Source organism: Mobula birostris, chromosome 6 (genome assembly GCF_030028105.1).
Source record: "Mobula birostris isolate sMobBir1 chromosome 6, sMobBir1.hap1, whole genome shotgun sequence".
NCBI classification, from domain to species: Eukaryota; Metazoa; Chordata; class Chondrichthyes; order Myliobatiformes; family Myliobatidae; genus Mobula; species Mobula birostris.
Genome location: NC_092375.1, coordinates 87,145,552 through 87,161,092, shown reverse-complemented (window position 1 = coordinate 87,161,092; position 15,541 = coordinate 87,145,552). Strand labels below are relative to the sequence as shown.

At 40.0% G+C, this 15,541-nt stretch overlaps 1 protein-coding gene across 1 annotated transcript in view; it reads right to left on the bottom strand.

Annotated features, from left to right (window-relative positions):
* The window catches only part of LOC140199174 (zinc finger CCCH domain-containing protein 13-like), a 122,024-nt gene that overhangs the window by 47,680 nt on the left and 58,803 nt on the right, over window positions 1-15,541 (bottom strand). The window contains exons 13-17 of the mRNA XM_072260803.1: window positions 14,871-15,062; window positions 12,890-13,361; window positions 9,371-9,468; window positions 7,090-8,091; window positions 2,960-3,421 (exon numbers count right to left, since the gene is read on the bottom strand). Of these exons, the coding sequence (XP_072116904.1) occupies window positions 2,960-3,421; window positions 7,090-8,091; window positions 9,371-9,468; window positions 12,890-13,361; window positions 14,871-15,062 (2,226 nt within the window). The remainder of the gene's footprint in view (window positions 1-2,959; window positions 3,422-7,089; window positions 8,092-9,370; window positions 9,469-12,889; window positions 13,362-14,870; window positions 15,063-15,541) is intronic.

Here is a 15,541-nt window from a genome sequence, read left to right as displayed (position 1 = left end):
ATATTTCATCTTTTCCCTTCTAATGGTTTTTTTAGTTACTTTCTGTAGGTTTTTAAAAGCTTCCTAATCCTCCATCTTCCTGCTATTTTCTGCTTTGTTGTATGCCCTCTCTTTTGTTTTTACATTAGCTTTGACTTACCTTATCAGCCATGGTTGTACTATTTTGCCATTTGAGTATTTCTTTGTTTTCGGAATACATCCGTCCTGCACCTTCCTCATTTTTCCCAGAAACTCACGCCAGTGCTGCTCCGCTGACATTCCTGCCAGCATCTCCTTCCAATTTACTTTGGCCAACTCCTCTCTCAAGCCACTGTAACTGGGAGCTGGAGCCACTCTCCACTTTGGAATTGCTCGGAAGTCTCTGCCTCCCAGCCCTGCTCTTCCCTCACAGCCCAGAAACTCTTCCCCCTGCAAGCGTCCATCCAATCCCCTTCATGAAGACCACTCCCCCTGAATCTAAGGTGTTGATCTGTGCTGATGAAAGGGCATTGGCAGCTTCTTTCTCCATGGACCTCTGCTATTTTCCATTCTTGTTACAAGATCTAACTGCCTCCTAAATCAGGTGTGGATGTTGTATCCAGTCTTGTTTGGAATATTATGAGCAGTGCACAGCAGTGAACAAGGGAACAATATCAGCTGATTTCAAAACTTACTATGTTGGTTATGTTATGTGCCATCATATTAATTTAAGTTATGCAAGTTAAGGGATGTCTCAGATCGTGTCCACAACATCTTGGAGAGGGAGGGGGAGCAGCCAGATGTCTTGGTCCATATTGGTACCAATGACATAGGAAGGAAAAGCAGAGAGGTCCTGAAAAGAGAATTTAGAGAGCTAGGTAGAAAGCTGAGAAGCAGGACCTCCCAGGTAGTAATTTCTGGATTGCACCCCTACACCAGCTTCTCAGCCACGCATTTATCTGCTAAATCATCCCGCTTCTACCCTCATTGGTGCGTGGCACAGATAGCAATCCAGAAATTACTATCCTGGAGGCCCTGCTCCTCAGCTTTCTGCCTAGTTCTCTAAATTCTCCCCAGGACCACATCTCTTTTCTTTCCTATGTCATTGGTACCAATATGTACCAAGACATCTGGCTGCTCTCCCTCCCTCTCCAAAATGCTGTGAACATGATCTGAGATGTCCCTAATCCTGGCATCTGGTAGGCAACTCACCATTCTGGTATCCCATTCACATCCACAGAATCTCCTGTCTGTTCCTCTGACTATTGAGTCCCCTATCACTACCACTTCCCTCTTCTCCCTCTTTACCTTCTGCACCAAGGATCCATGCTCAGCGCCAGTGACCTGGTCTCCGTGGCATTCCCCTGGGAGGTCACCCGTCACCCCCCACCCCCACCAGCAATATCCAAAACTGTATTCTTATTATTGAGGGGAATGGCCACTAGGGTGCTCTGCACTAACTGCCTATTCACTTTTCCATTTCTCCTGACAGTAACCTAGCTACTCGCTTCTTGCAACTTCAGGGTGACTACTTCCCTGTAACTCTGATTGATTACCTCCTCACTCTCCTGAACAAGCCGAAGGTCATCCAGCTGCTGCTCCAGATCCTCAACACAGTCTTCAAAGAGCTGCAGCTGGATGCACCACACAGATGTGGTTCCCTGGGAGACTCTGGGTCTTCCACAACTCCAACAACCAGCATGAAGAATACACAACAGCGAGAGAGAGAGAAAAAAGGAAACCTTAACAGAAACTTACCCAGAGCCAATGCCGCTTCCGAGCTGAAGCCTCCTTTGAGCCAAAGCCTGACACTCCTACTCTCACCATCAGCCTACTCCCAACAATGGCCGCCCTGCTTGTCCCTTCTGTACTTTTAATTAATTCGCTGCGTTCTGCTCCCGCTGCTGATTGGGCCTCCGGAATGTCTGAATGCCCATGAAGCTCTCCTTTTAAACAAGTGTCACCAACCTACGTGAAACCTTGTCACTATGTTATAAGACACTAGTCAGGCCGCACTTGGAGTACTACCAACAGTTCTGGGCCCCATTATCTCAGAATGGATGTGTTGTCATTGGAGAGGGTTCAGAGGAGGTTCATGAGGATGATTCCAGGAATGAAGGAGTTAACATATGAGGAGGATTTGGCAGCTTTGGCCCATACTCACTGGAATTTAGAAGAATGCTGGAGGATATCATTGAAACCTACTGAATGTTGAAAAGACTCGACAGGATGGATGTGGAGAGGATGCTTCCTATGGTGGGGCTATCTGGAACTAGAGGACACAGCCTCAAAATTGAGGGGCGACCCCTTAGAACAGAGGCAAGCAGGAATTTTTTTTAGCCAGAGAGTAGTATATCTGTGGAATACTCTGCCACAGACTGCAGCAGAGGCCAAGTGCGTGTTTGTATATCTAAAGTGGAAGTTGATCATTTCCTGATCGGTCAGGGCATCAAAGGATATGGTGAGAAGGCTGGTGTCTGGGGTTGAGTGGGATCTGGGATCAGCCATGATGGAATGGTGGAGCAGACTCGATGGGCTGAATAGCCTAATTCTGCTCCTATATCTTATGGTTACTTACTTTGCAATACTAGAGTGAAAAATAATCAGGACCTAGAAAAGTATTACCCTGTGACTCCAATACTTTCCCTGCATCACTGCCCTGGTGACTATAATGCCCTAGAACCTTTCCCTTTCTTTCAATTTTAAAATTACCTGCTTCTTTAACCCTTTTACATAAAAAAAAATTCTCACCCATTTCTGGTCAATTACCATAAATCCGTGTCCTCTGATTAACTAAACTTCTGCTAGAGAAAACAGTTCAGCTACATTTACATTCTCAGAACCTTTAAGTGTATATCTAGGCACTAGCAAGTACATGAAACAAGAATGGAATATTGCACCCAATAACGTCTTTCATGCAGGTACCTCAAACTAGTGAGGCCTCGGATTGATTTTAAATCGTTTTATATTCTGTGATTAATCTTTACATTTTAAACAGTACCTTCAATGCTATCAATAGGTTCATCAGCATGAACCTCTTCATTCTCTGATTCCTTCACTGGCTCCTTTACATCTCTTTCACACGTGACTGCAGCTGTAGTTTCAGTTTGCTCAAGTTGCTTCTCAGTTTCCCTTCCCGGTCTTAGTTCCACTCGGGTTTGTTCCAGCATGGAAGCAGGTTCCTGAGTTCGTTCTTTATCTTTATCAGACATTTCTGCCAATGGTTTTTCTTTCTCCTTCATGACCTCTCTTCGTCGATCTCTATTTCTGTGCCTGCTTTTACCCCAGTCCCGATGTTCTCCATCCCGCTCCCATTCTCTTCTCTCCCGTCTTTCTCGATCACGGTCCCGTTCACTATCCTGAAGCTTTTCTCTGCTCTCAAAAGATCCAGTCCTGGAACGCTCTTGTCGATCTAAATCAGGGGAGCTTCTTCTAGAACTGTGACTCCTTGAATCTTGACGATCTATAAAACATAGCAAGATTACACTGTTCAGGAAAACAAAAATGACTATGTTTATTTTTCCGTAAATGTATTCTATATCAAAGGTATGACACTTGCTACCATGAGCAGGGACATTATGATACCATACCATCTATTTGATAGCCCCAGTTACTGATGCAGTATAAATCAATGTCAAATAAAGTTACAGATTAAAACAGAGAAAGTAGTTTCTTAAACATAAAAATTGATCAGAGTAAGTTTGACTAGAACAAGGCTTTCTAAATGTTTCTGCATGATCATTCCTAGATTCAGTGGGTAGGATCTGTTATATCTTGTTCTGATAATCTGAAATATTTTGTAACTTCCAGATAACACACTGGGATCTTATTTAGTGCTTGGGATTTCTTCCAGTAGGTTAACTTGTCATTGTAAATTGTCCAGAGATTAGGCTAAGGTTAAATTGGGGGTCACTGGGCAGTGTGGCTCAAAGGCCAGAGGGACCTATTCCACACTATCTCAACTACATAGAAACAAGAATAAGGGCCCAGTATAACACTAACAGAGCTGTGCATGAACCTCTGCCTTTTTTTGGTGGTCTCCTATTGGTGAAGTATCCATGGGCTCAGTGTGTAGCGGGTGCTTGTGAAGACTAACATGAGGTGGGCTGGGCAAGTGGTGCAGCAACTCAGAGCTAAGGGTTGAGCTCAGGATTGTACCCTGGCTGGTAGGGTGGTTGCAGATAATTGTTGTGGACGGGCAGTAGTGCTCAGACTTACACCTAATGGTCCCTCTCATTAGCACATGTTAAGAGACACCCATAGGGTCCAGGTGGCCTATCAATATGTGGAACAACTACTGCTAGTCTTCAGCAATGGCCTTCACTCAGCATGCCAGTCATGGCATAATCCTTATTCCCTTCCCAATGGCACTGACATGTTTTCATACCTTTAACATGGCCTTCCTCAGTTATTCTGTTATTATCACTTCAGAATTTATTTATGCATTCTTTCAAGTTGCACTATTCTGCTATTTTTCACTCATTGCTGTGTTTAATGTTACATTTGTATTTATTATTACCATACATACTGTTTACTATTGTGAGTTTCATACAAACAAGGACTTCCATTGCTCCCTGGTGTAAATGACAATAAAACTAATGTAATCTCAGGTCTCACACTTAGCATCTTTCCTCACAGACAGCACCTTGACAACAAATCATGGGTGACTCACTGCTGCAAGAGACAGCAGAGGGCAGGCTCCCAACAGAATAGCTCACATTATGAGTGCACATTTTAAAAGTACTGGCAGGTGTGTTCCTACAAGCCTTGGAACTATAGGATCAAGAGCACCAATGTATCAGTGCTCTGTGGAGTAGCAACTATGTGGGGTACCAGTGCATAAATAAACAATCAGCTTTCTATATTAACAGTGACAAAGGAAGTCAACAATGTTCCTCTGATATTGGATTGCAAGGGCTTCCTTGAAAATAGTCCAGAAGCACTAATTAAGTAATCACTTACATGTCCTAACTACATAGCAGATGGAATTGTTTAAGCTGAAACTATGGTTCTATGTCAAAACTCAATGAATAGGTAATGCTGGTGGCCACTGGTACATATTTACTAATTAAAATCTGATGGTACCTCTTATATACAGTGCCTATAATAAGTATTCAACCCCTTGGAAGTTTTTATATTTTATTGTTTTACAATGTTGAATCGCAGCCGATTTAATTTGGCTTTTTTGACACTGATCAACAGAAAAGACTCTTTCATATCAGAGCGAAAACAAATTTCTACAAATTGGTCTAAATTTATTACAATAATTAAACACAAAGTAATTAATTGCATACTTACTAACCCCCTTCAAGTCAGTATTTAGTAGATGCACCTTTGGCAGCAATTACAGCATTGAGTCTGTTTGGATAGGTCTCTACCAGGTTTGCACATCTGGACACTGCAATTTTTCCCCATTCTTCTTTACAAAACTGCTCAAACTCTGTCAGGCTGCATGAGGATTGTGAGTGAACAGCCCTTTTCAAGTCTAGCCACAAATTCTCAATTGGATTGAGGTCTGGATTCTGTCTTGGCCACTCCAGGACATTAACTTTGTTATTTTTAAGCCATTCATGTGTAGCTTTGGCTTTTTGCAGAGTTGCTTGGAGTGCTCTTTTGTCTTCATGATGCAGTTTTTGCCAGGATACTGACTCACCAGCAGTTGGACCTTCCAGATCCAGGTGTAATTTTACTATAACCAATTGAAACACCTTGACTGCACACAGGTGATCTCCATTTAACTAATGTGACTTCTGAAACCAACTGGCTGCCCCAGTGTTGATCTGGTGTGTCATATTACGGGGGTGAACACTTACACAATCAATTATTTTGTGTTTTACATTTGTAATTAATTTAGATCACTTTGTAGAGATCAGTTTTCACTTTGATATAAAAGAATCATTTTTTCTGTTGATCAGGGTTTTAAAAAAGCCAAATTAAATCCACTGTGATTCAATGTTGTAAAACAATAAAACATGAAAACTTCCAGGGGGATGGGGGCGAATCTTTATAGGCACTGTACCTAAATCCCTAAGCCATGGGTCTCTCTTTCATTCTCCTGCATCCCTGGACTTTTATTTGTAACGTGTTCAGATTGTAAGAATGAAATCCTTACTACAGAAAAGGTTAAGCACAATATGTACAAATATCTTAGTAGCTTGGCTGAGAAAAGCTTAAACCCAATGACATATATGTATCCATACCAGCTTCCTGCCAGGAAAAGGCTGATTACTTTCAGCTGGGGTACTGAAGTCAAGTTTAACCTTCTTATAGAGTTTAGATATCAGTACTAGAGATGAAACCTGATATCTTCCTGGTCTGTGTGGCTAATCAGCCTATAAGTTTAAATTCTATGCATCATTTTCCATGTAGGAAGGTAAAATATCCATTACAATGAAAAATCTAGCAAACCCAAAACACTTAGTCCCACATTTTTGGTATAAATGGTAGGATTGTCAGATTGGATTTACATGAACCAGAAGGAAATGGGAATGCACTTTCAATGAAGCTTTACAAAATATATTGGCAGATAATCAAGAAGAACAACTGAAATGCACGGACGGGAAATTTTGCTGTATAACAGTATTATTGATAGCTTGAAAAAATACTAACATTACTATCACAATAATAAAATCACTTCTTTCTAAAATCTTCACGCATTATTAATTATACAGGTTTACTTTGGATCCTGGCAATTATGACAAACCATCTCTGCTTTTGTGTAGATTTCTTCACTTTCAATAGATTTAGTAGTTATAAGATTAGGGGGAAGTCATTTAAAATTGAGATGCATTAGAACATATCTCAATAAACCTCAGGAATTTTGTGCCTCGAAAGGTTGAGTAAGTTAGATCATTGGGGATATTTAAAGAGGAAAAAGATGCATTTTTAAAAGGTCAGGAAATTAAGGAGTGTGGTGAACCAGCACAGAATGAGGAATTAAGGCCTGAGTCAAATCAATCATGATCATATTAAATAGCTTCAGAAATCAAGTAGTCAACTCTTACTCCGATATTCTTATGTAAATTTTTTTCCACTCTTTGTTGTGACATTGGGCATAAAACGATAATGTTTTAGTTGGTATGTTTTACTGTTTACACTTAGCACATTAAGTCAAAGTGATAATCTTACAACCTGAGGAAGTGCTGCGGCTAGGCTCTCCACGCTTGAGTTGATCTATTCGGGATTTACGTTCACAAGACTCAATATTTCTGTATTTCTGTCCATCCCTTGAAGCTCCATGCTGTCGTCTCCTTCCACCACTCTGATCATCTCCACTGCGATGAGTAGATTCATTTGAAGGTGATCGTAAACGGCTTGAAGTCCGACTGCGATTGCTACCAAGGCTGCTGCTCCGTTTGTGCTCATCAGTTTTACATGAACGATTATCTGCCATGGTAGGGGCTTCTAACTTTTCAACCTCAGTTCTCTGACCTTTCCTTCGAGAATCTTCAAGGCTCTTGTCAGAAATTATACTTTCTTCACGTTCTGGCACATCTCCATCTGACCAGTCACTGAAAACTACATCTCCTCCTCCTTGCGTATTTCCTTCAGCACTTTTCTCAGATACCTCTTCAATAGATTCTTCCTTTACTGTTACAGGTGGAGTCCTGGGACCCTTCCACCTTTTAGCTTGTGGGACTACTTCCTCATCGGAAGCATCTGAATCTCCTTTAGAGCGTTTACGTTTTTTATCAACATTTTTCTTCTTTGAAGCTTTCCTGGGTGACAAAACTGTTTCCTCTACTAAGGGCTCTGCAATGTACTTTTTGGACCCACAATCATCGTCTCTTTTGTTCTTCTTTTGAGACTTCCGCTGTGCTTTGCTTTTTTTCTTGCTATGTTCATGTAGTCCTACAAGTCCTTCTCTATCATCACCAGTATGGTGTGCAGTGCTGTCAGATTCTCTGCTTCGTGAACTCTCTACACTCCCCGCTATATGCTCTCTTTGTTTGTCCCCTGAAGCTATTCTTTCTCTCATGGTATGGTCATCGCGCCTCCTTGTGCTTTCCTTCTTGTCTGACTTTCTGTCATCATCTTTCCAGCTGCTTGTTCGATCTTCAATAACACGTGGTGGACTGAGCGTCCGACAATCTTGTGGGCGTACGACTTGACTTAACAAGCGGTGCTTTTCACCTGAAACAAATATACATCTCATTCAGAAGCAGACAGGATGTTAAAAAATCTACAGCCATACAACCAATTCCCACTGGACTTCATACTGTTCCTACAGAATCTTGGACCAGCATTTGTTCAACTTAGTTATTTCTTACAAATTTGAAAGAACACAACAGCAATAGATCCAATAGAAAGAGATGAGTACTTTACTAAATTACATATTTTATATAATTTTAGTGCTTTGAATGGGGTTGCAGCACTCTAAAGCCCTGGTAGATGACTTACAATAACCTTCAGAAAAAGTTAACAATGCGATTCCAGTCAGACACTGACAGCTAAGAGGAACATTCATACACATTTATCCAGAATACAGTTTAATTCACTCAATTTCCTAGTCAATATATCCAATGACTATTACTCAGTTCCAGAATCACTATTCATCTATTCTGCTTCATCATTAATAAACCCAATAACAAATTCTGGAAAAACATCTTTATTGGGGAACAGTTAGAAAACGAATGTTGTTGAAGCAAATAGCACAGAAGTCCTCAAGGAGATATTAAAACAAATACCTGACAGGGAAAAAAAAAGAAGAAAATTCAGGAAGAGCAAAGCACAGCAGATGGGAAAGAAAATCATACGAAGCATAAATATAGGCTTAGGCCATAGAAAGAGGCTTAGGAGCAATACAGTAGTGCAACTCCAGTGACCAAGATTTGATCCTGACCTCAAGAGCTGCCTACATGGAGTTTGCACATTCTCCATCTGCCTGTGCGTTTTTCCTTTCACATCTCAAAGATATGTAGATTGATAGGTTAATTAGCCAACCTACATTGCCCCAACACGTAGGCATTCTGTACAATCTGGCAGGAATTGACGGGAAAATGGGAGAATACAACTGGATGTCCATGGGCTTAATGGTCAGTGTGGACCTATTCAGCCAAAGTGCCTGTTTCCATGTGCAAATGTTTCAAGCCTTTACCTGTCTCGAAGGCTAGTTTATTTTGAAGGAATAAAGTCAATACCAAGTTTCAAATTTCACTTAATTTGAAACTCCAGCACACTCTGACTACGTACGTAAGTTGCAATGATTTATCATGGATAATAAATGCTTCAGGAAGAGCAATTTTCTGATCTCTTGTGATTCATTATAAAACATTCTAAAGCTTATCAAGTACTGAAAGGTAGTACTGATAAAGATCTTTTGCAGAATATACTTTGTGGAATAAGAAAGACAACTAGGCAACTAACACTTGTTAAAACTCCTTTTATTAAATGAATATTTGCTGTGACCTACTTTTCTCTTCACTACTGTTGTAGGTATCACTATCAGGAGATTCATCACGAGCTCGCTTTGCCAATGGGCTCAGGCTGCATTCTGTCCAAGGCCGTTTTCTATCAAATAGAAAATCAGAAACACTCACCCTGTGGGTATACAGTAATACGTAAAATCCAATTGCTTAAGCAGAATAAAAACACTGAAGCACTTAGTAGCATAAATGTAAATTAGTTAAGATTGACCAAATTGATCCAAACTTTGTCAATCTCTCATCCATCTTAGCTAAATGGACTATTTTTGCTTTGCTTGCACAATGTAAAAATACTTAGTTTAAAAACAGATCCATTATCTGAGTCACACTTTTGTTAAATTACACTTGAATACACGTACACATTGAGCATCAATGAATTATCCATTTATGATATTATTCAAACTATATTCAAAACTCATCTTGAACAACCTTTCTTGCAAATAAAAATTTTTTTATCGTAAATCGCTGTGGTTCATAATAAATTTAAAGACAATTCTCAATTCTCTCATCAGATTTCATTATCCAATCCATGAATATAATTGTTATTTTTCCACAATAAATTTTAAAGATAACAGTTCTGGTTTATTTATACAAATTGTATGTTTGAAACAGCTTTTACCAAATCATATGCTTATGTCTTCATTATGTCTGCACAAAGATCTATTTTAATCTTGATATGATGTAGCAAAAGTGGTCAATAAAAAATTATTTATGACAGGACAAAACCAGTTTCTCCAAGAATGAGAACAAATTGGAGAAGAGCTCAGTCTATGACTGGCCTTTTTGGCTAGGTAACATTTTGAGTAAACAAGATATCTTTAAAAAGGATGCTGAGCCTCAGACATACTGTATATGCACCCTAACAATTTAATGGGCTGAAAAAAATCACATGCTCTTTGAATATTTGTTATCTACACCATTTAGAAAATATGTTGTCTAATATTTTAATTGTATCATTGATATATGGATATGACATTGTTTAATATAAATTAATACAGAAAAAATCTACAGAAATTAAAAGCAACTTAACCTCTTGGCCTCCACTGAACTACCAAGTTTAAAAAAAAAGGCAGGACAACTGGAGAGGATTCTTAGGGCCATTATTTATGTGCCTTAAGAATTAGGAACAATCACCTTGGCTTTGTGAGGGGCAGATCATGCCTCAGAAGGCCAATTAAGTTTCTCGAGGAGGTGACAAAACAAATTGATGAAGGCAGAGCAGTGGATGTGATGCATGTGGATTTCAGTAAAGTGTTTCATAAAGGTCCCCATGGTAGGCTCACCCAGAAAGTCATCAAATCCATGGAAACTTGGCTGTCTGGCTGTGCAGCTTGCCAGTAGGTTGAGTGCATTCTACCTGGAGGTCAATGACTAGCAGTGTTCCACAGTGCTAGGACCTCTGCTCTTTGTGATTTTTATAAACAACTAGGATGAGGAATTGGGTTCGTAAGTTTGCAGATGACACAAAGACTGGAGGTATTATGGATAGTGTAGAAGTTTATCACAGATCATTACTGTTATAGACGGGAGGCAGATCCCTTGGGTGGAGAAGTTGGATATAGAGTTCAACCCAGAAAAGTGTGAAGTGATACACTTTGGAAGATGAAACATGAAAGTAGAGCGCAAGGTTAATAGCAATGTTCTTAGCAGTGTGGAGGAACAGAGGGATCTTGGGATCCAAGTCCACAAATTCTTCAAAGCTGCTACACAAGTTGATAAAGCGGTTAAGGCAGTGTCGGATCTACTGACCTTCATTAGTAGGGGGACTGACCTAAAGAGCCGCAAGGTAATGTTGCAGCTCTATAAAACTATGGTTAGACCACACGGAGTATTGTGTTGCCTTATTAAAGAAATGATGTGAAAGCTTTAGAGAGGATGCACAGGGGATTTACCAGAATGTTGCTTGGACTTGAGAACATGTCTTAAGAGGAAAGGTTGCATGAGCTAGGGCTTTTCTCTTTGTAGTAATGGGGGACTGAGGTGCCTAAAATTATGAAAGACATACAGAAAGAGTGGACAGCCAGCACCTTTTTTCACAGGGCAGCAGTGACCAATACCAGAAGACATCTGCTGAAGGTGAGTGGAGGAAGGTTCAAGGGAGATGCCAGAGATAACTGCATTTTATACAGAACACTCTGCCAGTTGTGATAAAGGCTGATACAATAGAAACATTTAAAAGACTTTCAGATAGGCACATGGATGTAAACAGTTACAGGCTACGTAGGAGGGAAAGGTTAAAATGATTGTGGAGTATGTTTATATAGGTTCAGATTCTATTTCATTTATCACATGTACATCAAGCCACACAGTGAAATGTTTTGTTTGCATTAACAATCAACATAACCCAAAGGTGAGCTGGAGGCCATACACAAGTATCACCACATATTTCAGTTGCAACATAGCATGCCCGCAACGTTCAGAACAACTCAAGCAACATCAACAACAGAACGATAGCAACAAAACAACAGTAAGATAAGCCCCTTTCCCACACATTCGCCTCCAAGCTGCCAGCTTCTAGTGGACTCGCAGACATCAGACCTCCAATTTCCCCCATGGACTTGCAGATACACAGATCCAGGGCTTCAGCCATCAAGCCTCGACATCTAGACCTGCCGACTTTAGGCTTTGATCTCCGGTATCAACCCCTGGACTTGCTGATGACAGGACCTGAACTCCAGACCTCAAACACTGGAATTGGCAATTCACCAACATAGGGGATCACCAGTCTTGTACCACCTGCCTGCACCAATGGACAACCAATCCCAGGACCCGCTGACATGGGGTCCACCAGCCCTTATCCTTGTTGGTCTTCGTCCACAGCTCTTGGATGTCCTTCAGCACACATCCATGTCACTGGACTTCAAACGTGAAGCATGGAGTGGAGGCCTGGACTCCAGCCTGTCCTCTAACTACCCCATATCACTGTCTCTAAATCATATCCTAACTCCCAACTCCCCTCCCTGTCCCCAAAACCATCCCTATGAACTTAAAAGCAACTAAACCTGATACTTGACCTTCCAGAGACCACATCATCCTGGGCCAAAGGTTCAACACTTTGGAGTATTGCATAATCAGAGGTATGATGACTTTTGGATTTATTTATTGTCTTATTAACAAACACTGGTGCTGTTAATTAATTAATAGTAAATAGGGTGGAAGAGAAATTTCTTCACTCCAAAGATAGGAAATTTTCTATTGTGGAGGATCAGGAACTGAGGTGACTCATATCAGATATCAACTGATTTGTGGGCATTAATGGAATTAAGTAATATGTGGAAAGTGGAGCTGTGTTAGAAAATCAGCCATGATTTTACTGAATGACAGAGTAAGCTTTAAGTGCCAGATGGCCTATTCCTAATTCTTCTGTTCAGAAAATTGACTAATTATTATACCATTTCCAGATTATCATTCCCTCTTAATTTGCTTTTAAACAGGTTTGAGAATGACAAGGAAATTCAGTTACAGCTTACAAATTAAATTTGGAAAATGCTTTGAAATCAAAATACCTTGTTTTCCTTTGACCGTGACTTGCCCTCAAATCCCGCTCTTCTCGTTGATCGTCCTTTTTATCTTTGCGTTCATCTCTCAATTTCTCCTTCTCATCCCAGTCTTTTTGCTTCTCTCTATCTCTGTCCCTCTCTCTAACCCTCTCCCTTTCCTTTTCTCTTTCCCGTTCTCTCTCCCTCTCTCTCTCCCTCTCCCTTTCTCGTTCTCTCTCCTTGCCCCTCTCTCGCTCTCGTTCCTTTTCCCTATCTCGTTCACGGATTCTTTCACGTTCCCTTTCTCGATCCAATTCTCTTTCCCTTTCTCGCTCTCTATCTCTATCACGATCTTTGTCACGATCTCTTTCACGGTCTCTTTCCCTGAGTCTATCATCACGCCTGTCCTCGCGATCTGATCGCCGCTCTTCTTTTCTTTCTTCATGGTCATGATCATCTGTCCTCCCTGGGTGTCGTGTAGCAGTACCAGCTGTGTGATCTGTAAAATAAAAATATAGCTATCATGCTTAAACTTAACTTCTGAAAAGTCTATTGCATTAGTTGTACTCTTTCCATCATAGCCTGAAAATTCAATGGTATGCAAATAGACACATTTCATTTTAAAACTACTGCTGTAAAATTTTACATATACTATTACTTAAATACAAGTCATCTTATGGAATATACACAATATTTGATTTTTCATGGCATGTAAATGATCCACAAGGAAAAATTCATTATCTTTGGGACAGAATCCCCGTAGACCATGGTTTCTCTTTGGGGACTTTGCTGTTGCTAGCATGGTAGGTGGTGGGAATGCTAATGCTTTACGCTAGAATAAGTGCCGGGGGGGGGGGGGGCGAGGGGAGATTTGATGCTGCTTGTGAGTGGGAGGGGGGCAGCGGGCTTTGAGGTTCCTATGTTTTTTCTGTCATTCATTCTTTGGGGGTTTCTTCTGTTTCAAGGATGCCTGCAGAGAGTAAGAATTTCAGGTTTGTATACATTCTCTGATATTAAATGGAACCATTGAACTTTTGAACTATTGAATTGAATGCTCAATTTTGAAGAGATGGAAATTTTTGTAGCCTAAACTAAATGTAATCTGCCTGACTCATATCAAATTTTTCTAGAACTTCCTCTGTGATATTAATATTTTCCCTAAGCACTCTTGGACTCAAACATTCATTTTTGTAAGTTACAGTTCAGATTACCACCTACAATATTGTTGTATGTTTATGATTTTAGCAATTCTCCCCTATGTCATTCAGGCAGCTTGTTGTTTATATAAATGGCAGGGAGAGTTAGGAAGGGAGAGAAGAGAAAAATAATAAATCAATTTCAATGCAGGTTTCACTTTCCTGCAATCAACAATTATTAGTGGCTGAATGTAGTAAACTGGTGGTAAACATTAATTGCCTGCACCAGCTAGATTAGACTAAATGAATCACTAATGAGGTAAAGAGACAATTGATTTTCAACTTTAAATGTTTGGTGAAGTCAATTAAGAGCATCCTCAAATTCTGTCTTAGTAATAACACTCTCATTCTACCACCACTTCCCTAAATGCATCTACTGCTTCTTATCTGTTGCTTCGTTTGAATGATATTCAGCACTAGGTACGGTGGAAATACCTCCAATTAAATTCTGAAATGATGTTGCCTTTGGCTGCCATCAAAAACTGTTTACTTGGTCACTGATCTGTCTCTTGCTATCACTGTCTCAGACTACACCAGAATTTACACATCACTAATATAAAAAAACCCTCTAATGATCTACTTTACAAATTATGAAGGAAGCATCCAGTACCTATCTCTATCCTTGTGAAATGTAATAACATCCAGCGTAAACAAAACATTCAAATTTTATTTCAGCATTCAAATGTCTTCCTTATTCAAATGATCAAACAATAAGATTATACAAAAGAAAACATTTTCAGTTCTGAACCCACATAACATGAAACCTGGTTTGCTTTCAACATAACACTGCTACCATTAATTGCTACCCATACCTCTTTCACGATCTCTGTTTTCACGCCTTTCCCTATCTGTATGGCCATGCCTGTCAAAGGATGCATCCCTGCTTTGGTCTCGATCATAGCGATCTCTTTCTGTATATCCACTTCTTGTATCCCAGTTTTCGTGGTAATTACTGCTTGTGCTGTGTGTGTCAAATTGGGCACCTCGAGTTGTTCCATGACTCCCTGGAGTGAACAGTGTTTGTGTATTTTATGGTACAAAACGAGGACTTCATCAAAAACACAGCAGATTCACTTAACAAAACTATAGAAAATCACTGTAAGAGTGAGAGTATTTTATACAGAACCTTCATGAATGACAAAAAATATTTTTTCAGAATACAATACTCTGAGGTAGGCAAAATAAACTTTTGCTTCTTCAGATTCTTTCCCAGATCTGAAACATCTTTAAATCCGGAATTGAAGCTTCATCGATGATAATATATTTGTAGTATGACAATCACACAAACATTTTTTCTATCTAGGTACCTGTCATTGTAGTTATCCATTCCACTTTCACTCTGACCTGTCTGCAATCTCTGTTCCATCAAGGCCCAACATAAACTTGAGGAACAGCACCTCCACTTGGGTCTCAATATCAATTTCAACAATTTCAGATAACTTGCTTTCTGTGTGTATCTGAAATGATCTGTTGTACTGTAAGG